We start from the raw sequence: 22,907 nt of genomic DNA, 5'->3' as shown, positions 1-22,907 counted from the left end.
TAATCTTTGTGTATATTGTTTATCTGTTTTCTTGTATGTTTATAGTAATTTGTATGTGTATGTGCAATAAATGTAATGGGGGGAAAAAGCTGCGCTGCGATCCATGCACACAGCACTCTGTCACTTTCTGATACACCATGAACAAAAGTATTTGAGTCTAAGCAAACTGAAAACAAGCAATCTATCTTTTTCTATCACGTGTGTGTCCATGATCCGATGGTACCTGATCGTGTAGACTGGGATTAGAGATCCACAGAGGGGAAACCATTGGGGAAACCTATAGCCTTGGATCTCATATGACCTTTATCTTATTATACTTTCAAGATAGACCCACGGGGAGACGGAGCTAGATTTAGTTGTCTCACAGGTTATATTACATTGCTTTTTATAGTCACAACAGGGGGCGCTGTCACACAAAAACGGGCCTGACTTGATGTGGACTATTTAGGCTGTTTGTCTATAAAAGGTTATTTATTTGAGAATGAAAAATCAAATATCAAGTAAAAAGCTACAACTCGGCTGAGTTGTAGCGGGGATTTTAATTCAGCCATAGCTTTTCAAGAAAACATAAGGACAACAAACCCCACATGACAATTTACCCTGACATAGGCCAAGTTGTTATCACAGTCAGTTTTGCTGTCTTTAATGTTTTATAACGTTGATGCGCCGGATACGCCATTGTGGTTTGTTATGACATTGTTTTTATAGACATCACATGCTCATTAGATCTAGCCTACAGTAAACCTATTTGGCTAAATTATTTTGAATGTGGATTAATTCACTAACAGCACAGACCTTTATGTGGTGTAATAGCTACCACATATTGGTCTGTGCTACACCGTAATTGCAACAAAGTTAACGGTACTAAAGGCTGACTCCCACTCAGAGACATACGTCCAACCTTCAGTCCGCCATTGGCTTAGCCTTCTGTCTGTCAAACCTTTTTGCGCACTGATTGGCCCCACGTCTCCTCGAAGTTATCTCTCTTTATGTTACCAGGGCAGTCTAAGATTTTGGAGCGACTTCTGTAAAGTGTTCAAAGTGGGAGACAGAGACGCTTCATCGACACTGTGTGGGGAGAAATGGTGAACAGACACTACATATGAGCAGTTTTGGAGAAGAAGGAGCATTCCCTAACCATGGAGCTAGAGGAGAAACCGAAATATGGTAATTATTTAAACCCCCACAGCATGCGCCTGTTCATTTGTCCTGGGATAGAAACACTCTATGCGACTGACCATTTGGGCTACTGCGTTTTTACGATATTTATTCCGAAAGAATTGGGTTCAAGAGTTATAGACTTGACAATAATAGAAACACATACGTAAAACACATTTCTCCATATTTTTGTTCACTGTTTACCGTGCTCTGCAAACGGATCACTTTCTCTTAAGAGCCAGTGTTTATAGTTTGCACGCTACCTCTGGGGGTTCACTTCCGTGGGAACAAACAATGTGGCCACATATTTTGGCTGGAAGCTGTGCTAAAGCAGTTTGTGAGCGTGAATACAAAGTAAATGACCCTGTTATTGTCCCGGGGTACAATGTCCTATGTGCGCCGCTTGTCCAGTTGCTGCCACATTCCTCAGTGTGGTATGGAGGAGAAGGCAACAGGAGCTCACCTCCCAGCTGCTATGTTTAGGGCACATCTTATTAACATGCCACCAGGTTTATATTGTTCCCTACATAGCCTGGATGGATCCCGCTTTTTTATTTAACCAAGTCTATTTTAGGCTTCACATCAAAGTCCTACTACTTCGAGGAAAACAAAACAAAAAAAAAAAAAAAAAAAACATGACAGAATTTGTTTTTTTTTTGTTCAGCACAGACTGATTACCACAATGCCTCAGCCCTTAATGACTAATGTCTTTGTCAAGGGTGTCAGTGCATTGCAGTAGAAACTGGAAAATAGAAGAATCATTTATTAGGAAGCGTGGGATTTCCAGATACATTTAAAAAAAATAAGTTTCACAATAAATAGTTTAAAGTTTTAGTTTTGGATCTGGTTATTACTCATTTTCTTGTCTCCAAACCATGTCAGATGAGACCGAATGGTGGCCCATGTTGAAGTGATTCACCACCAGATCCCTAAATGACAGGACAGAGGGAGTATAAGTATAAAGTATAGCCAGGCAGGGCACATGTAATTAGAAGCTGTATTTAGAAGAGTGCATGGTTTGAAACTCAACTCTCTTCAGTCTTGCGTTTTTTTCTTATTCTATAGACAGCATATTTTTTCTCCACCTGTTTTCACTTAAACGAGCCCGGTGGTATAAAAACAAGACCATGTGACTTAGCTAACTGTCAAGTGTGTGCCAGTGTCTCTGAGTGCAGATAGTGTGTGTGTGGTGAGGCTAATAAGCAAAGGGGAAATGTGGTTCTGACAGGAGAAGATATGCAGAGAGCTTCGATTGTCAAAGCAGCAGCCTCAGAATCTTCAGCGTCATGCTCTGTTAGCTACACACAGAGAAAATTAATGATCCGAAGGACAAGAGGCTGACAAGGAATCTCACAAACTGAAGGTTGGCTACAAAAAAACAGAGGTTCAGAGATTCTTCAACACGGCGCTCACAGTTCAGTTTGCTGCAACATGTAAATTCACTTCACTATTATATTGACATACACTATCAGCCAAAAGTTTGGACACACTTTCTCACTTATTTTTCTTATTTTTTCTGTGATTATTTGCTTTGTTGATTCTTACTGAAGGCATTTTTTTTTTAAAACAGTTACCCTTTACTTTGACCAGAAATTAGCAGTTTTGGTATTTGGTTCTAGTTTCTCAGCACCATTTCATATTGTTAGTTTGCACCATTTCATATTGTTAGTTTGACCAGTGTAGTCTTGGTGAGAATACCGACTCAAACATCCCCCTGGCTTGAAAGTCCCAGCTTGAAAGTCCCATTCTCTCGGCTTGAATGTCCCCCCTCCTCCTTCTGAGTGCTTGCCAGCCTTTGGTCAGCCTCGTCACACACTGAAAGGAAATGTGAATGTAGCAAGACCAAATGTCAGGCCTTGTTAATGTCATTTTACTGATTTTTCCAAAGCGGCACACATTTTTTCAGTCTGTAATATCAATATGATGCTCATTTGTTCATAGAAGTTTACTATGAAATTGTATTTTAAATAATCTTTTCTTGTTCCCCATGCCCTATAGCATCTGTAACTGTTGTTTTGGGAAGAAATATTAATTATTTCCTTGCCTGCCATGAACATAATTTGTAAGCAGTGCAATGCAAGAAACTTAGAAAGCTACAGAATTTGTTCAACAATCATTCAGAATCACTTTTTGGAAGGTCTATGTATTTCATTGAAATATGTAAGATAAAATAGTTGCGACACAGTTGTGACTACATCATTTTTGCATGTGTTTTTTTCTTTTTGTTTTTGTATGTATGAACAAAAGGGAACAATTCACAGGGACTTTCCAGCTGGTTCCCCTTGGTTGGTGATATTTAAAAGTAACTGATATCAAAATGAAAAAGATTCTCATTTGATACTCAAGTGTTGTTGTCCCTTTTCCCCTAAATCATCAGAAACAATGTTGTGTTCCTGCAGATAAAATTACCTTCTTTTAACAGACCATCATTAATTATAATGTTTCAGCAGTTTTATCAAGAAAAATAGCAAGATTTAGACTACATTATGTTCTTCACTAAAAACAAGACTACTCATAACACATTTGTAACATCATTTATTTATGGGAACTTGTGGCTGCCTAATAATAGTCGATGAGCATCTAATCATCTCCAGGAACTGAAAAGAGAGATTTGTCACCAGTGTATTACACAGGCTAATTTGATGTCATCTTCTTTTATGACAGTGTTTTGTTTTTTTTTCTTTTTAAGAAATTTAGAAATGTCTTTTTAATTATAAACTTAGCATTGACTCAACCCATTTAACAGCCTTGTGTGTAATTTGTATGCTCTATGAAAAAAGTATAGACTATCTGTTATCATATCAGAGCTGATGTGGCTTCAAGATATGAGATTTGTGTAGTCAGTTTGATTCACCCTACTCCGTGCTAGTGTTGTCACACTATTTTATTTTGATACTAATGAATAGACTCCATACTTAATACCCATTCTAATAACACAATGATAATAAAAACACTCTTTTTTTAGAAAGTAGGACTGGGTATCTTATCTCATATCTCGATACTGTGCACTTTCATTTCGATATGATATATTTCAAATTGATTTAATATTGTTAATAAAAAAGAAAGGCTAAATGATGGCTGTGATACTAAAAGTCTTTGTTACACCACTTCTTGTGCAAAGTGAATATGAAACACACATTTTAATCATCAAAAATTGTGAAAATGTCAAATGTGTTGCATAAACGAGTCTCCTTCCACTAAACAAGCAACAAAACTGTAGCACTGTAACAAAATAACTTAGTAAAATATACCAAAAAATACTCTTGATGATACATCGATACAGTGGTTCACGATATCGATATTGTAACATCACATTAAACGATACAATATATCGATATTTCAATATTTTTGCACCCCCGTGTTAGTCAGTAGAATGTAACTTTCAACATTAAATGATCGTAGTTTCTTTTATATTGTCTTACATCTGTATAATCCTTCCATGGTCCAAGTATAGGATCTTACATTAGTTCTGATACAGCTCAAGATCATTCTAAAGATATTCAGGAGAGGTTCATTTCTGTCCTGTTGATGTGAATTTTTTGGTATTGATATTTATTCAAATGAGTATCTAGTTTTGATACTGGTTTTAGAATTAATTAGTATCCAATTTTCGATATTTTTGACAACCCTATGCTAAGGAATGCAGTCTTTTATTACTACAAAACAACTACTTAAAGGTTGTATGGAGGATTTTTTTTTTTTTTTTTTGTTTCAAGTTGTCAATGATAGCATTATAGAGGTGCAGTAGCCTTGTATTATGATGACCAAAAAAAAGAGAATAAAAATTCATCAACTCTGGACGTGGTGGGGCAGCTAAACATTTGCCAATAGATAACGACACGGCCTCGTTATCTGTTAGCTGACAGGCTATCAATCAAACTCCCTACGTTTCTAGCGTAACTGACCTGCCTGCGCGCCGCCGGTACGTGGTTTACGTACGCCTGTCACGCAGTCCACAGACGCAAGACGCACAGACGCTGTTTACTCCACCAATGCAACAGTTCTTAGCGGCTTTTTTTGACCTATATCTTCCTCGCAGTTAGCACAAAGTTTGTTGCAATGGCAGACAAGAATCCAGGAGCAGTTAGCCGCAAAAGAAAGTCCGTTTTTGAGGTCGCTGAAAGAAGAAGACAAGGGGAAAAGCAGCGAAGCCAAACTAAGGTGATTCTTGTAGATTCATTCCAGCGATGGCGCGACTGAAGCAGACGCAGGGTCTAAAGACTGACGCATTGGTCGCCAAATTACTCCTGGACAGGTAACTTCTGCTTATTATGAAAACGTACTTTATTTCCAAGAGCTAGTCAAACGTTTTTCAGGACACGAAAGCGATATCCTATGTCTGAAAACGTAATTTTTCAAGGCAAAGAAAGAGTCCGCTTGCTGCTGCGTGTTGTAGCTAGTTCATTCGCAGAATCTCCGCGCAACCTTCTCTGCTCCCCTTTCCTACTCCTGTCCCCGCTGCCCGTTCCGCTCTTCCCCCTTCTCCTCACTTCTACGGGCACGGAATCTCCGCGCACCGCTCCCCTCTCCTCTCTCCTCTCTCCTCTCTCCCTGCTCCGCTCTTCTCCCTGCTCCTCACTTCTCGTCCGCGAACGAAATGTCCGCACACCGCTCCCCCCGCTCCTCACTTCTCCGCCTTGCCTAACCAACACTGTAGTTAGTTGTTTACAAGTCATGTGCAGCTCACCGGCTGTAAACAAACCTGTTTCTGGCGTAGTGAGGAGGCGGGAGAAGGCGTTTCTACGTAGGGAGCTGTAGGGAGGGGGGGTGGTTTCACGCATGCGCAACATTTGAAAAAGGACAAACAGTCGCTGGATTTCTCGTTCCTTGGAAAATCCTCTATACAACCTTTAATAAACAGAAATCATGTCATAATTATAGCCAACACAGGTGTACTTTCAGTATGAGACTATGTGCTGATAAAATAGTTAAGTTTCATTTCAGTGGAATCTGTAGCTCTGTTATGAATCCCCTGAACTCATTTTGGCCATTGAGTATAGAGTATATAGAGTATAGATTGTTTGTTTTAATCTAAATGAACAGATGTTGAGACATATTCAGGCATGGGTAAAATGTGATAATCCAGACATGTTTTTACAGATTACTGTGTACCTTTTCTTATACTTCCTGTGAACTTTAAATAGACACGGGGCTGCTTATACACCCTCCACACCCTGCCAGTGTAATGAAAGACATGTGGTCAGAAGGCGGATAGGTCACTAGCTGAAGTCTGTGTGCTTAAATTGGCTTGTAGAGATGGGAAAAGATCTCGTGCCACAAGAGTTTATGAGACAAAATTGCCACGAGATTGTGCACACATACTGAAAATTATCTTGTGAGATTGTGTTTTTACGTTTGAATTGCGTGCAAAAATAAAGTTAAGTACTGTTGAGTCACATTTCTTAAGAAGCTGTAGTTGCAAAATGCATATTAATATTAAACTGGGAACTGGATTGCACAATTTATTTATTATAAAGAATCAAAATCTTGTCTTGTAGTTCCAATCTTGTTTCTGTGTTGTATTGTGGAAATTATATCTCGTCCCATCCCTATTGGCTTGTCTCCTAAATTCTGATCATTATAGCATTTTTTGATATTTTACCGTAATCCACCTAAAGCATGATTAATCTAGTGCTTTTTTTTTTTAATCTTTCTTCCCCAGCGTGATGATATTTTGTGTGTTGATGGCAAGACAATGAAGCAAGGAAATCGAGGAATGTCAGGATGTGAGACAACATCTAGTAATAGTTCAGTAGAAGTTGGCTATGCTTTCATACCACTGGTGGCTGTGGGTTATTAAACACTTGGGTACTCCTGTGTACTTTGACTTGTGTAGTATTTGTTGTGCCAATAATGTCTGAGAAGCCCTCTAGCTTTTTTTTTGTTGTTGATAATCTTCTGTGACTGGCCACGTGTGAGACAATTCAACCATTCATATAATCAGTGTTGGGGAGTAACGGATTACATGTACCGCCGTTACGTAATCAGAGTACAAATTATGAGTAACTGTATTCCGTTACAGTTACTGCTTCAATGAGTGGTAATTAGATTACAGTTACTTTGCTGAAATAAGTGGATTACAAGGCGGTATTTTCCTGTTTTCACATTTTGTGCTACATCCCATTTATTAATTTTTTTATTTCGGTAATTTCACTCATTGCCTGAAAGCCCAAACAGAGCGCGCGCGCAATAAGAGCGATGGAAACGTCATGTTAAAGTTGGCGGTGTCAGTCACACAGTGGAAGCAGCAGTGCATTGGTAAAAACGCATTTGTGTCTTGGAAATTCTTCTCCCGATGTGAGATATATATAAAAAAACAAATATAAAATCGCCTACAATTTAAATGTGAAACAAGAGCTACTGGCACTAGTGAAAACAACCTGCATAGACTCATAATATCTGCACTACTGTCATATACACAAACACACACAAACACAAACACACACCTTCATCATCGTCATCAACCTGAGAACCCGCGGACCACGTCTCCTTCCGTAGTTACAGCGCGGACACCGGCGTCTCGTGCGCCGCGTGTGGAACGTGTTTTCTCGCGTAAACTGAGCTTCCTCCTGTGCGCCTCTAAACCAGAACTAACACCAGGACTAAACCAGGACTAACCCAGGACTAAACCAGGACTAAACCAGGACTAAACCAGGACTAAAGCAGGACTGAACCAGGTTTAAACTAGGACTAAACCACGACTAAACCACGACTAAACCAGAACTAAAGACCCGATCTAGACCTGGTCTAGACCTGGTCTAAACCTGGTCTAAACCAGGTCTAAAATCAGGAGTAAACCAGGTCTAAAAACCAGGACTAAACCAGGTCTAAACAACATGACACCTAACAGTAGGTTGACATAATTTAAGGTGATCTCATATAAAAAATAATTTCTCTATCAATAATATTTTTAATCTGGTGAAGGAAAGGCTGATCTTGTTACTGTCTTTTAACAGACAAAACCTCTTATGTTAAAATATCGTGGTCTTTGTTTCTCTACAGCAAACAGTTGCTTATTCATGGAGACTTGGGCTCAGACAATTTGAAGACAACAAACAAGAATTTTCAGGATGTGGTTGCTACATTCATGTCGTTTAAAAAAACATGACAATATCAAGTAATCCAAAGTAATCAGATTACATTGCTCACTTTAAGTAATTTAATGGATTACATTACAAACTACATTTTGGGGTGTGTAATCTGTAATCTGTAGGGGATTACATTTTAAAAATAACCTTCCCAACACTGCATATAATCAGTCTTTTATACTGAATACTACAATACTGAAAGCTTGTGATTCAGGATATTTGCATGATTATTATTTGAAGTCCAAAGAAGGTACTGCAAACTGTAATTACACTACTCTTTCATCCAGTTTGTAGTAAAACAAGTTTGTGGATGAGTTTGCACTAAATTCAGATTTGTGGAAAATTACCAAAATCGGTCCTACATATTGGCCCAAAAATATCTGCAAAGGTATCAGTTTCTCTGGATTCTAAACAATTTGTAATGGCATTGAGCATGAAAATCGATCTCTAAATTTGATTTATGTGTCTGTAAACTATAAAATGTTTGTCTGTTCAGATGAAATGAAGTTAAATGTGCACAGTTGTGAAAATGTGGTGGAGGGTTAGCCCTGAATTGCTACAACTGTGTGCTGCCACTATGGGCCAATCTTTAGGGCAACACAATAAATTACAATTTGAAGCAGCAGTAGCAGTTAGCAAATCATAGATAAGAGGCAATAGCAATTATTTACAAGATGAAATGTCAATATTTTGTGAAATCATGCAGCTCTAAACAGCTAGAACAGACTCCACACAAAAACACCTCATCCCGTGTAGTGATTGAGGATTCTGGCTGTGATGTGAAAAGTGCTAACCATGAATGAATACATGGATAGTACAACAGCCAACCTACAGCCAGTGAAAAGCACTTTCCATAAAAATGAACATATGTTTCATTATTGTGATTGCGCAGGGAGCAGCTGTTGTGATGAATCATTATTATCATTCTTGGGAGTCAAATTCCATCCCCTACAGAAGCGCTGTGTTAGAAACTGAGGACTGTGACATTATTCCACTTTTTTTTATTCATGGCCAAGATTATAAAACAAAATGGGATGGAAAATTTCAGTCATTCCATTTGAACTGAGCCATCTGGAAAACACATTGGTGCGCTTTATTCCATTTATTTCTGACAGTAACAGAGGGGTATTTGTTTAACAGAAGAAGTTTCCCTCTGTGTTAAATACATTTTTGATGTCTGTTAAAACTAACTATGTTATATGAATGTGACCTTTAGTGTTATATATAATTCAGAAACTAAAATATTTTTAATGTGAACCTAATATTATCAAAGTAATTTCATTTTGTACTGATATGCAATATTACTTGCTTTTTTATTACATCAAAACAGCGACAGTCAGGACTACTACTACTTCCAATATTTTACAAAATTAGTTTTGAAGTGATATTATTTTGAAGAAACAAAACAATTAAGAGCAACTTTTCGCTAAAGCTACCCTGCTGCTCTGTGGTAAAGTGAGAAAGATAATACTTGTTTATAGACATAGTAGCTCCTATACATATGTTTCCAATCACCATTACAGATAATAAACTTAGTTTTTTTTATTGCTAGGTTTCAGACAACATCACAGCTTTCTAGAGGGCATATAGTATTTAAAAATGGGAAGCCACTTGCTAGAATTAATATAGTTAAAACACAGTCTTTTGTTCTAATACAGCAAGTTCTGGGGTTGAGTCCCTAACAGAAATTATCAGTTTCAACAGTTGAGAATTTAGCTTGTGTGTATTACACAGGAAAACAAGAAAACTAGCTCTTGCTCCCATCTGGAAGTATAAACTTATCACATTCGAGATCTAGAATCTGAAAACCACCAATAGAGGGCAACACTGTGAGAAAATTCCCTCTAGTTTTTTCCCTAAACACAGATAAAGATCTTTCATATCTTGCTCTTATCACTCAGCTGATCCTTTTCCTGCTGTCTTGGTGACATCTGCCTGTTCTGTGTTGTTAATTATTGTTCCTCATATTGCATTATTTAGTTTTGTAATAGGTTGTGGTTCAGATTGGAAGCAGACAGCAGCAGGTTGTTTCAGGCTAAACATTGGGGGAAGTGCGGGGGGTGGAGCCTAAAGTGAACGGTGTAGAGTGCTGTAGTCACAGACAGGTTGGACTTGTTCTTGCCTTCACAAAACCCAAGTAACTCCCGCTCCTTTCCACTTGCACAAATCAGGCTAAAACACCAAGGAAAAAGCAGGTCGGAGTCGTTTTAGTCCAGAAAGAAACATGCCAGAGGAAGGAGGGGAATACTATGGAAAGCATGGTAACTACCTGTTTTTCTGTTAACGATTGCTGAATGTTGTTGTCAAAGTTGTTCATTGAGGCTGTTTGTGTGCAGTTTAGCCTGAGTGATACTGTGATATGGGTGTGTTGTATTGAACCAGTGTGTGTGTGTGTGTGTGTGTGTGTGTGTGTGTGTGTGTGTGTGTGAGTGTGAGTGTGAGTGTGAGTGAGTGAAAGAGTGTGGCTGATTATACAGGTGTGTGGCTCTCACTTATCAGCAGAGTGAGACTAATGTTACTTACTGTAGATAACACTGCTGCACATTAAAAGGTACAACTGCTGTTCTGAATCTAAACATAGACCTTTCTTGAACATTTTGTAACCAAGCTTTTGGAGGAGTTAAATTATGAACTAGGCTGTGTTGGTAGAATGAACACAATGGCATACATTGAGAGCGCAGTTAATGCACTGTTGTTTCGGGAAGAGACTGTCAAGTGCTTGCTACAGTGTTTTCACAAGAGACTGTATACATAATTTATGCAGAGATGATACCACCAAGATGAACCTGTATTTTAACCCAAGGGACTATGAGTAGTACTTCATTTTTCAGAACAAAATAAAAATGCAAACCCTCACTGCAGCTTGCAGCAAACTCTTAAAGGTTCACTATGTAACTTTTCTGATGGAGTATCTGCCTCCTGCTCGTCACCATGGAGATGTGATTTCTTTGCCTGGAATGTGCCACAGTATGGCATAAAATATTAGCCAGGCTGGCGCCACCTAGTGCCTCTGCTCAATTTAATTTCTCTCCAGCAACTAGGTCAGGAATCAAAATACACTAGACAGTTTGCAAAAACCCCAGAAGAAGATTGGCACCAGCCAATCAGTGAAGAGATCGAGGATTTAAAGCCGGAACAAAGAGAATATTTGGTGAATTTTAACAAGTGGAAAGACATCATTGCCCTTCTTCCTGCGGGATTTGGGAAAAGCTTAATATACCAGTTAGCCCCGTTAGCGACGCATTACCATATGTCATGACCAAATGGCAGCGAATGATAAAAAGTACCCGCCTGCCATACAGTGAACGAATTCTAACACTGCGAGGTCAGACTGTTTCTATGAAGTGAAACCGGTTGATGAATCACGCTAAAAAAATATATAGATGGAGACAAGAAGGAGATGCCAACAGGTAAGATATGGGTCAGATCTATGTACAAGCAAGCCCTTTCAGTTTAGATAATTAAAAAAAAAAAAAAAAAAAAAGCACCTGCAAGATAGATTAGTTTAATGCTATAATCTGGAGCATTTCAGGCAAAACCATAACCTTCCATCAGATAGCTCATTATTTAAAGTTTGACAGATTGTGATTTTTTTTTGTGTGAACATGACTGCAATAAACTTTAAACAAAATTTCCCTAAAACAAATCCACAGCTATTTGCATGGACAGTGCATACTCTCTACTTCTGTCCCACTGACCTCAGTTGTCCTGGAGGAAGTTTTACATCAGCTAACCCATGGCATAAGCTCACGCTTCCCCTGTTATAGCCCTTGCTCCTCTGTGTGTAGCCATGTATCTGCTCAGTGCACTCCAAATGCTTTTATTGTACGTGGATACTTTATAGAAGCTTAATGGATATTGAAGAGCTGAATGATCCTCCACTTTGCTTGCAAACAGTTCGGATGATATAAAGTAAATAAATAAATGTCACTTGTCCCTGCCCACTTAGCATGTTCCTTCCCATGGTTCCTTGGTGGAGTCAGCAGGGAGGAATTTGCGGGGTTGCCAGGCGTGTCTCCCTTCAGGGAACAGGCGTCTAACTGAAGAATGGGAGGAAGAGGGGGCGGCATGTTTGGAAAAGACAGTGAGCTAAATGTCACTCGTACTATTTTAGGAGTATATTTTGTAGAGACCACTCCTGTTTGATATCTTTGACAGCATGGCTACGAACTGTATCATATTATCACAGTCATCTTTTCTCTTGTCTCATAGGTGAGCCAAGGAAGTATGATCCGACATTCAAAGGCCCCATTCAGAACAGGTAAGGACAGCATGTATGGTCTGGTATGGTATGCTTTTATTTACACAGAGACAGTGCACAACATTACATTAACCAAGACAGAAGTCATAGGAGAGATGCTGGTGCCAGATGGTGGTTATAACATGAATGCTAATTTACACCTTTAGTCACAGAGCAGGTTGGTGAAAATACTGAAAATACGGATTCTTTCTATATAGAAAAATTGACCACAAATAAATTAAATTACTTAGGGTCACATTGTTCAAACTATTCTAAAAAAAACAAAATAAGCTTTGGGATGCAGGAGTGCTACTTGGATATACAAAAATGTGCTGAATTGTCCTTTTGGTGCTCTTCAGTGTAGGGACCAGTCTCAAATACAAAGTAGGAAGAAAACTGAGGCACTCAAAGAGTACAAAATAATTAAAAGCCTTTAATACCACATGGCAGATAAAGTTAAAATACGCCAACGCGTTTCGGCCCTTTGGCCTTCATCGGGGCAAACTCGAGATGGATATCACAGTGCAGATTTAAAATAATAGGTATGGGTCACATGTTCACAGTGGGCTGGCCCATAGTCCCCTGGTGCATGATGGGACATGTAGGCTGAACAGATTTTAGTTACAAGCTTAAAGTTTGTAACTTAAATAGCTTGTAACTAAATAGTTTGTAACTTAAATAGCTTGTAACTAAATAGTTTGTAACTTAAATAGCTTGTAACTAAAATCTGTTCAGCCTACATGTCCCATCATGCACCAGGGGACTGTGGGCCAGCCCACTGTGAACATGTGACCCATACCTATTATTTTAAATCTGCACTGTGATATCCATCTTGAGTTTGCCCCGATGAAGGCCGAAGGGCCGAAACGCGTTGGCGTATTTTAACTTTATCTGCCATGTGGTATTAAAGGCTTTTAATTATTTTGTACTCTTTGAGTGCCTCAGTTTTCTTCCTACTTTGTAAACAAAATAAGCTGTTAGTGTAATCCTTCGGTTTCCAGATAGAATCCATAGCAAAGGAGAAATTCAATACTGCAACTGGTCATTTTGATCAAAGACGTTTTGCAGTTCAACCAAGCTACTTCTTCAGTTCTGATGCTGGTGGACATTGCCTGATATCTGCCTAAAGGGAGCAGCTAACTACACTAAACCCACTTTTAAACTAACCCACCTAAGTATTTTACAGTTTGTTTTTTAACTAGGTCTATGGAACAGCACTGTGCCTAAGTCATATTAGTATAACCATTCAGGTTCAGAGGTGTGAAAGTTTGTTTTCACATCTCTGAGTCTGTCACTATTGTTGGATGAGCTGCCAAAAGTATTTGATCAAAAAACATATGTCCAGTTGACAGAACTGAATTTCTCCTTTGCTATAGCCATACCAGAGTCCTATTTGTAGTTGTTGAAACGGTTGTAGTGATTACACACGGGGGGGTCAGGACTAAAACCAGGACTAAAACTAGGACTAAAACCAGGACTAAAACCAGGACTAAACTTGGACTTGAGAGAGTGAAACCCAAGCCCACCGAGCAGGGTGTCTGCAAAGCGTGATCGGACAACGGATGCACTTAGCTCCGTGGGGCCATTGTACGCGGGCGCACCTCCAGGCCCCTCCCAACACTCAGTCCTGGTTTAGTCCTCCTGGTTCAGTCCTAGGTTACTCCGGGGTTAATCCTGGTTTAGTCTTGGTTCAGTTTGTGGCCTGTGCGCCACAAAAGTCCGGCATCTCGATCGATGTTTCCTCTGCGCAATAAATAATGCCTGTGAAGTGATAACAGTAAAGTCACGTCTGTGAATTCGTATTCATACTGAAGAAAGTGTAACCGTTTCATTTCATTTCGTGATTATAATTCTTGAAGTCGTGACTTTTCAGTTCATATTCTGATAGCTGCTTCCGTTAGAATGATTTTAATATGGGTGTGATTTATCACTGCCAAAGGAAGGGTGCGGTGCTGTACTGGGCGGGCGCGGGTCTCCAAAAATGGATCCGTGCAGGACTCTGAGCCATATACATAAGCACATACACTCTTAGCTGCTCCCCTTAGCCCCTTCTCCCTCCTTCAAGGCTCTACATATGCACACACACGTTCTGTATTCTACTGATCATTCAAATCACAATCCCTAATGTGTAAAAACTTTTTTAGATAACAGCTACTTCTCTGTCAGATGTGCAAATATCTGAAAACCAGGTTAGAATCTGTTGGCAAATAGTTCTAATGACTCAGAGCAACGGAGGAAAAGTCTCTGTGACAGTAGCTCTGCATAAAAACATAAGGTCTGCTGGATTTGTCCACAAGTGAGTCACAGCATCAGGGAAACTCTGTGGATTTAGCAAACAACTTACAGCTGTTTTGACAGGGGGGGACAAGGGGAATAAAAAAAACAAAAAAAAAACAGACTGGTTGGTTGTGTAAAATGTCTACTGTGCAGTTGGATTTGTTGTCTTGATTAACACATTCACACTGTGACACAATAGTACGATGAAGAAATAGTCCATTTTAAAAGATTTAAGAGATCATAATAAATAATGAATTAAACTTTATTTTAAGTGTCATCCATTTCTTAACTTTGGCAACTAATGCTAATTCAAGCCTTCATAGTCTGTATGTGCGTTATAAAGAAAAAGCTCTGTATAAATATACAAGCAGTAGGTCAAATGTGCTGCAGGGGAGCACAGTGACTCATCCGTATATCTACAGGCAAACTATGCAACTAGTCTCAACACTTTGTTGTTGTCTCCGTCTCTTTCTGTCAAAGAAACCTTAAAATGCCAAAAAATCTTCCAAATAAAAACAGTAGTAAATAGTGGTGCAGTTTATTTTTCTGTTCCATTCCAGGGGCTGCACAGACATTGTATGCTGTATCCTGTTCATTTTGGCCATACTGGCCTATTTCGCAGTGGGGATTCTGGGTAAGGGAGTGCTCGCAAAGTTCTTCAGTCAAACTAATGACATTAGTCATTAGTCCAGATCCATCAGTGACTTTTGTTCTTTGCTGATTGTCAGCATGGTCCCAGGGAGACCCCAGGAAGGTGATCTATCCCACGGACAGCCGAGGCCAGTTCTGTGGACACGCTGGCACTCCCCTCGAGTGAGTAACTTAAATTGGCCCTTACTCTTTAACTACGGGACTCGCTCTGAACATATGTTTTATTGGTCTACCAGAAAGAAGCCATATTTGTTCTACTTCAACATCATGAAGTGTGCCAGTCCCATGGTGCTCCTGGAGTTCCAGTGTCCCACTACACAGGTCCTTTTTTAATTATTCATTGCTTAAGCATTTCTGTCAAGTAAGTGTATATTAGAATGCATCAAATACAATACAAACATTAAAACTTGGGCATATTTTTTTTTCTTTTGTGTGAAGTTAAGTTAACCATTAATTTATATAATAGTTTATCATTTATTTTCATTTTAGATTACTACACTTACTGGGCAGTCACTGCACTGTATCCTGTTTCATTCAAAACATGTTTTTTTCTAGATGTGTGTTGATAAGTGCCCAGACAAATTCATGACCCTAGTCAAAGCTTACCACAACCAAAAGGAGTTTGACTACTACAAGAACTTCTGCAAAGAGGGTGTGACCAACACAATGGTATTTCAGCAGGCTTTCACACATTTAAAGATGTTAAAGGTTTTTTATTTGAATAGTAACAAGCTTCTATATTCAAATATTTCAGGGTATACCAGAAATCCTTAAGCAAGGTCTATGTCCTACTATGCTGACCCCAAGCGTGCCATGTAAGCTGTTTTATTAACATTAATCTGTATGTAAGTTTACTGGTATTTTATTATTCTCTTTTTGTGTGTTTTTTCAGTCACTCGTAGGTGCTTCCCTGCTTTGGGGAAGAAAGGAGGAGTGATCACTGTGGGTAACACCTCCCATTTTGATGACGGCACAGGAAAGATGAGAGAGGCTAAGGATCTTGTAGATGGTGTCAAGTAAGTCAAATTGTGTCATCAGGAAAATCCATTGACATCCATAGTAATATTCAATGTATTAAGTGTTTGAATAGAATAATACACAGTATTATGCTGTTCCAACATGCCATAAGAAGTCCTGCATATTTCCAAGCTGATTTTTAATAAACGACAAACATGCTTCCACAGAAATGCCACCGTTGTCATTGAGGCTCGCCAAGTTGTGATGAAAATTTTTGAGGACTACACCCAGTCGTGGTACTGGATTTTAATGTAAGTCTAAATAAATAAATGTAATAGTAATAATAATAATGATGCTTTAGATAGCTCTTTTTTGGACACTTACAATATCACTGATGATTGAGGCTCCTGAAACTCACCTCTTGTGTCCTGGTTTGAACCCTTCTGTAGCGGCCTGGTCATTGCCATGCTCACCAGCCTGCTCTTCATCGTGCTACTACGTTTTCTGGCTGGCATCATGGTGTGGGTTATGATTGCATTGGTTATACTGGTTATAGGATATGGTAAGATTCTCAAACATTTTTGCACAAACATAACAATAAGGATTATTTAGTTTGTGTTGATGTGACAATGTCCTCTTCTGCTATTGTGGTGTTGGTTTGTAGGCATCTTCCACTGCTACATGGAGTATGCAGCGCTGAAAGGAGAGCCAGGTGCTAATGTGACCCTTCAGGATTTGGGCTTCCAGACCGACTTCTCTGTCTATCTCCAGATCAGGCAGACCTGGCTGGCCTTCAGTATGTTCACGTAATATGAATAAACATAACCATTAGAACACATTTATTTCTAAACATAAATATTGATACATGTGTTTAACAGTGATCATCCTGGCCATTGTGGAGGTGATTATCATCTTGCTGCTCATCTTCCTCAGGAAAAGGATCCTCATTGCTGTAGCTCTCATCAAAGAGGCCAGCAGGTCAGACATGTGCTGGAATATGGAAACCTCTATTGTGTTACTTCACTTAGATAATACGCATAATATTCTACATAGTTCAACATCCAAACTTGGTGGAGATTTGAAACCACTCATTTTCTTTAATAGTTACTTTTGTGTGTAAAATCTTCCTACAAATTAGGGGTTGTCTAAAAGTCAAAACCTGCCCAAAACCAGGGGAAAATTTCACCACTGCAATTTTATTGCATTTTAATAGTGTTTTGCTACAGAGGGAGCCAATCCTCAGCACATGCTGTGTTTTTTTTCTCTTAAGAATCACACAAGCAAAACAATTTTGTCCAAGAAAAATGAAACTAAATCTCACACTAACAGCAATTCATGAGTCAATATTTGGTTGTGGACGAAACACCATCATGTCAGAGTCAATATATTAAAACACATTTTGTGTTGCTTGCTTTTCCAGAGCCATTGGTCATGTGATGAGCTCCCTCTTTTACCCACTCTTCACCTTCCTCTTGCTGGCTGTGGTCATCGCTTACTGGGCAGTCACTGCAGTGTATCCTTTTCACAACAAAAATATCAAACACAGCTGTTACACAGTAGTCTTGTGTATCCTTGACAGAATAAACCAGGTTCTTGTCCACTTCCAATCAGCCCGTGTACAAAGTGTTCAACGAGTCTGCATGTTCACACTCTAGAGAGACATGTGAACCAGCAGTAAGTATAAAGTGTAGCAATTCTTTTTTAAATCAGAAAGTAATAACTTGATATTATTGTCATTATTTCAGAATTATTCAACAAGTCTTATGAAAGCAGAGTGTCCAGACTCGGAATGCCTTTTTGCCTTCTATGGAGGGGAGACGGTTTACCACAAGTACTTGATTGGACTGCAGTTCTACAACGTCTTCCTATTCTTTTGGTGCGCTAACTTTGTTACAGCGCTGGGGCAGATGACTCTGGCTGGGGCCTTCGCTTCATATTACTGGGCCTTTGTCAAACCAGACGATATGCCTGCCTTCCCTGTATTTGCCTCCCTGGGAAGGTCCCTCAGGTGGGTTTGAGAGGGTTTCATGTTGTTGTTTTTTCTTTTTTGGTATTTTTTTTTTTTTATTAGAAATAATCATTCATACTTTCTAGTCTATGTAAATATGTCAGGATGATTCAGCTTGTGCGTTGTCAAGATAACAGAACCTAAAAATAGCAAAGGATTTGACAAAGCTACTCTGCACTTTTTATATGAAGTTACATGATTGTTATCTTCAGTCCCCACAGTTTCTCACCATTTAGTTTACACTTTTGCATTTGTTTTCGCAGGTATCACACAGGCACTCTTGCGTTTGGCTCTCTCATTCTCTCCATCATTCAGATCATTAGAGTGCTGCTGGAGTACCTGGACCACAAGCTCAAAGGTCTGGTATTCTACTGTTCCATATAAAACAAAAATAAAACATCCTCTGTCTATAACTAATGTTTCTTTGATTATTTACAGGAGCCCAAAATAAGTTTACCAAGTTCCTGCTGTGCTGCCTTAAATGTTGCTTCTGGTGTTTAGAGAAATTTGTCAAGTTCCTCAATAGAAATGCTTATATCATGGTGAGTAGCCTCAACCTGTTTCTTGAAACTACACAGCCTCTGTAACATTGAAATATAATACCTCTGTTTGCCCACTAGACGGCAATTTATGGTAAGAACTTCTGCACTGCTGCCAGAGATGCCTTCCTCCTCCTCATGAGAAATATGATCAGGTTGGTGATATTAAATTAATTAGTACAGTAAAATACAATTTAGTACACAAACATTTGACATTTTTTTGTGGTGTTGTAGGGTTGCCGTTCTGGACAAAGTCACAGATTTCCTCTTGTTTCTGGGAAAACTGTTAATTGTCGGGCTTGTCGGTAAGTCCATTTGATGAATCATCCAAGTTTATGATAATAAATATGTTTGAATAATTTAATAACATTTCATAATGATTTAATAATTAATCATGATTCTGTTGCAGGTGTCTTTGCCTTTTTCTTCTTCTCTGGGAGAGTCAAGGCCTTTGAGAACACAGCTCCCAATTTGCACTATTACTGGGTGCCCATTATAGTAAGTCATTTTCTTACATTATGGGCAGTGCTTCTAAAAGCAGAGGGACTGTGGAAATAGACTGACTTTTTGCCTCACTGATTCTTTCTTGCTGTCCCAGTTATTTCTAACTTTTGGTTTTAAGTATTTTTAGGCAATTTTTAAAACTCAAAATAAGAAGAGAAAATCTATACTACAAATATTTTGGGAAAAAGATAACTTGTCTTTCATAATCAAACATATATTATACTGTATATATTTCTAGTTGATTAAATTGTAAGTACAATTGTTTAGCCAACAATGCTGTAAAACAGCATTTTTGTTAGTTATTCCCAAGTCAAATCTGTGTGTGTCCACAGACCGTGGTGATTGGCTCCTACCTGATCGCCCATGGCTTCTTCAGCGTGTACTCCATGTGTGTGGACACTCTGTTCCTGTGTTTCTGTAAGTACTACTGCCCCTTCACTTCATTATCCTCCACAGTCAAAGTATTAACACTGAAACAACTTAACTTAAACTTTATCAAAACTTTATGCTCACTTTGCTTGTGGTGTTGGGCTGTAACTAATTCTACCTCGCATGGATATTTTCTGCCACACATCTATGCTATTTTAAAGATAACAGACCCTAGTTTTCAGTATACCAACCTTGGGGGTTATTTTGAGCTGTTACATTGCTTATTGGTGTCTTGGCTTTGCTTGCTATTTGACTATCTCTTTTTGTCTCTCTCTCTCCCCCCTCCCTTTCTTCTCCCATTTTTCCCACTGATCCTGTAACACTCCTAACATTCCCGTTCACTTTACACACACACACTTCACCCCAATGCGCTTCTAAGGTGAAGACTTGGAACGCAACGATGGCTCCGCTGCCAGGCCATATTACATGTCGTCCACTCTGCGCGAGATCCTGTGGAAGAAACAAGCCGAAGACAGCGAGGGGGGAGATCAGGCCAAGCTACAAGAATAAGGACTTCAAAGGATAAAACACACTATTTAGACTGGATGTATTGATCTACGCTCCGAATGTGACTAACACTCTGAGCTGGAAAATCACCCAATGATGCCTTAAGGACTTTTTGAATTTCATATTTCAGAAATGAATTTTTCTGAGCTGCTAGAACACTCACAGTCCAAACAAAATCTCCTAAATGACAAACAAATGAATCACACATACACACAACTTCACACAACTTCATCAATATGACTAGAATTTAAAATGGCAGACACAATTATCTAAACAAAAATTCAACACATACTTTTTCTGAAAGTTGTTTCCCAGTGACTGAAATCATGTGACTGAAAGTAATGCTTAAAAACTCAACAAGCTGATAAGCCTATTGAGGAGTGTTAAAGATGCACTGTGGAACTTTTCTGGTGCAGGGTCCACTAGTTATTGGTTTTCAACGTATTTTGAACAACAGCAACCAAAAAAAAAACAACACTTCAAATGTATCAAACACTAGATGCATAAATATAATACCATACTGTGGAATATTCCCTCCATCAGAAAAGTTACATAAATTTGTAATATCTGAAAAAGTAGTGTAGAGTTGTCATGGTGAGAACTGAACTGAATTTGTAGTTTGCTGAACTTTGCCTTTTTACAGAACATATTTATGAAACTTGAAGCCGCTCTTGTGCCTGTGCTCTTTCAAATCTCCCTGCACTTTATAATGAGTTTGAGTTTTGAGTCATTGTTTGTACTCATTTTTCTATGTAGAACTTTTAGTACTTTCAAACAAGTAGCATTGTGTATTAAACTGTAGTTGCTATGGTTACTGAACGGACACCCTGTACACTACTATCCATGGGTTTCAGAGAGATGTAACACTACCACTGTTGTCATAACAATTAACAATTAAAAAAAAAAATAGAGAGAGATCTTTCAACTGGTCAGTTATCCTCAGATGTTGACAAAACATGAAGTTGAAACCCATGGATAGAACCATACTTTATTGTTTCGAATTTTTCTTTTGTACACAATGAATGCAGAATACAGTATAGATTAGGGATGTAACAATAACCAAAATATCGTGATATCGTATCGTCCAAAGTCTCACAATAATATTGTGCGCTGTCACAATATATCGACTTACAAGTTCCTTTGTTTAAATGCATGGTGTTATAGTAGCAATTACTACATATCCCTTGATGCATTTCAGTGCAAACAACATGAAGAAATATGTTTTTTTACTTGAATTCTTAGGATTATGACAGTAATTATGTGCATCAGAATCTTGTCAAGGTATTTTAAAGGCAAAAAAGTGTCCTATCTACAATAATATTAGCCTCTCCAAAATATCGCAATAAATATCGTACCGTGAGATGCATATCGTTAAAATATTGTAAAAAGAGATTTGGATATCATTACATCCCTAGTTTATATGACAAGCAAGATTGAAATATTGATCCTGCATATTGTTATAATTTTTCAGAATGTATGTATTCTATAGCGCTTCCAATAAAAAGGCCTACAAACCTAATGGAAATGTAAACCAAACACGTAAACAATTTTCTTTTTCTATATGTGTGAATTAATGTTTACTATATTTGATATTTGCAAGCAACAAAATAAAGTTGTATGTATGTTTGCTTGTTTTTTCTCAGTGGAGGATCTGGAGAGGAACGACGGCAGTGCGGAGCGACCGTATTTGATGCCAGAGAGCCTTCGCAAAATCCTCAAAAAGAAGAACAAAAATGAACCCGCCCAGTAGAACAAAGGAGAACTGGACGTTATCTCTTATCACTGCCTCAGGTGACAATCATTGTTTCAACCCAAACTGGCCCTCCATGTTAGAAACTGGCAATTTTTGTTCATTGGCCACTAGACTTTTTACTCTAATTTATACAAAAATTAGCCTACCCAGGTCCGTTTTTAGTTGTATATTTTTGTAATGTTTTTTATGTTACATGAAGGTTAGTTATGTATATGTTAGTTTTGTTTTTTTCAATTATGACGAGTTTATCTAATATTTTAAATGCATGTTGTTACCAAAGCTATTATTTGAAGATTATAGTTGCAGTTTATTGACAGTGTTGCTATAACTGCAAGCCAAATGACGGGTTTAACATTGTTTTTACGTGGATTTATTCATGTTTTTGAAATAAATAATTTTGTACAGAATTTGTTGGTGTAAATGTTAGTGCTGTCATGCGATTAAAAAAATTGACAGATTAATTAATTATGATCTGTAATTAATTAATCTAATTAATCTCATTTTAATCTCACCTAAAAATTGCTGAGAAAAGCCTTAAATTTGAGGTATTTTCATTTAAATTCATTATTACATTATTGTGGCAGATCAAAAGACTGATATAGATTTAAAAAAAGTGACTTTATAAAGTCATTTATTGTTTAACAAATCTCTCCAAATTGGCTGTTGAGCCCAAGTCTCCATGAATAAGAAACTGTTTGTTGTAAAGAAGCAAAGACGAGGAAATCTGAACATAATAACTTTTGTCTACTTAAAGACAATAAAAAGTCCAGTCTTTCCTTAACCATATTAAAAATAT

At 38.3% G+C, this 22,907-nt stretch overlaps 1 protein-coding gene across 3 annotated transcripts; it reads left to right on the top strand.

Moving 5' to 3' along the window:
* The first annotated feature begins 998 nt into the window (after window positions 1-998).
* On the top strand, window positions 999-22,518 carry LOC110171822 (choline transporter-like protein 2). 3 transcript variants are annotated; one of them, XM_055152419.1, is made up of 22 exons: window positions 999-1,167; window positions 12,459-12,507; window positions 15,324-15,397; window positions 15,492-15,576; window positions 15,651-15,735; window positions 15,970-16,083; window positions 16,169-16,229; window positions 16,307-16,430; window positions 16,599-16,682; window positions 16,821-16,933; window positions 17,036-17,167; window positions 17,250-17,349; window positions 17,792-17,884; window positions 17,961-18,045; window positions 18,117-18,379; window positions 18,643-18,737; window positions 18,818-18,921; window positions 19,000-19,073; window positions 19,153-19,223; window positions 19,328-19,416; window positions 19,755-19,839; window positions 20,231-21,894. In XM_055152419.1, the coding sequence occupies exons 1-22, from the start codon at window positions 1,140-1,142 to the stop codon at window positions 20,359-20,361; spliced, it is 2,139 nt and encodes a 712-aa protein (XP_055008394.1). In that variant the 5' UTR covers window positions 999-1,139; the 3' UTR covers window positions 20,362-21,894. The 3 variants fall into 3 exon arrangements, with proteins under 3 accessions (XP_055008394.1, XP_055008392.1, XP_020793275.1); XM_055152417.1 differs by lacking the exon at window positions 999-1,167 and adding an exon at window positions 10,318-10,507; XM_020937616.2 differs by lacking the exons at window positions 999-1,167; window positions 20,231-21,894 and adding exons at window positions 10,324-10,507; window positions 22,002-22,518.
* The last annotated feature ends 389 nt before the right edge of the window (window positions 22,519-22,907 follow it).

Source organism: Boleophthalmus pectinirostris, unplaced genomic scaffold (assembly GCF_026225935.1).
Source record: "Boleophthalmus pectinirostris isolate CB_2022bp ecotype Guang Dong unplaced genomic scaffold, ASM2622593v1 HiC_scaffold_17, whole genome shotgun sequence".
NCBI lineage: Eukaryota > Metazoa > Chordata > Actinopteri > Gobiiformes > Gobiidae > Boleophthalmus > Boleophthalmus pectinirostris.
The sequence above is the reverse complement of the archived record's forward strand: the minus strand, read 5'-3'. Positions and strand labels throughout refer to the sequence as shown.

What these genes read in the sequence shown, in the direction of transcription:
- LOC110171822 (XM_055152417.1), top strand. Translation starts at nt 10,471, where the DNA reads ATGCCAGAGGAAGGAGGGGAATACTATGGAAAGCATG. An exon ending in GCAGACCTGGCTGGCCTTCA is followed by an intron (nt 17,168 to 17,249) that starts GTATGTTCACGT and finishes TGTGTTTAACAG; the next exon opens with TGATCATCCTGGCCATTGTG. An exon ending in TACTGGGCAGTCACTGCAGT is followed by an intron (nt 17,885 to 17,960) that starts GTATCCTTTTCA and finishes AGAATAAACCAG; the next exon opens with GTTCTTGTCCACTTCCAATC.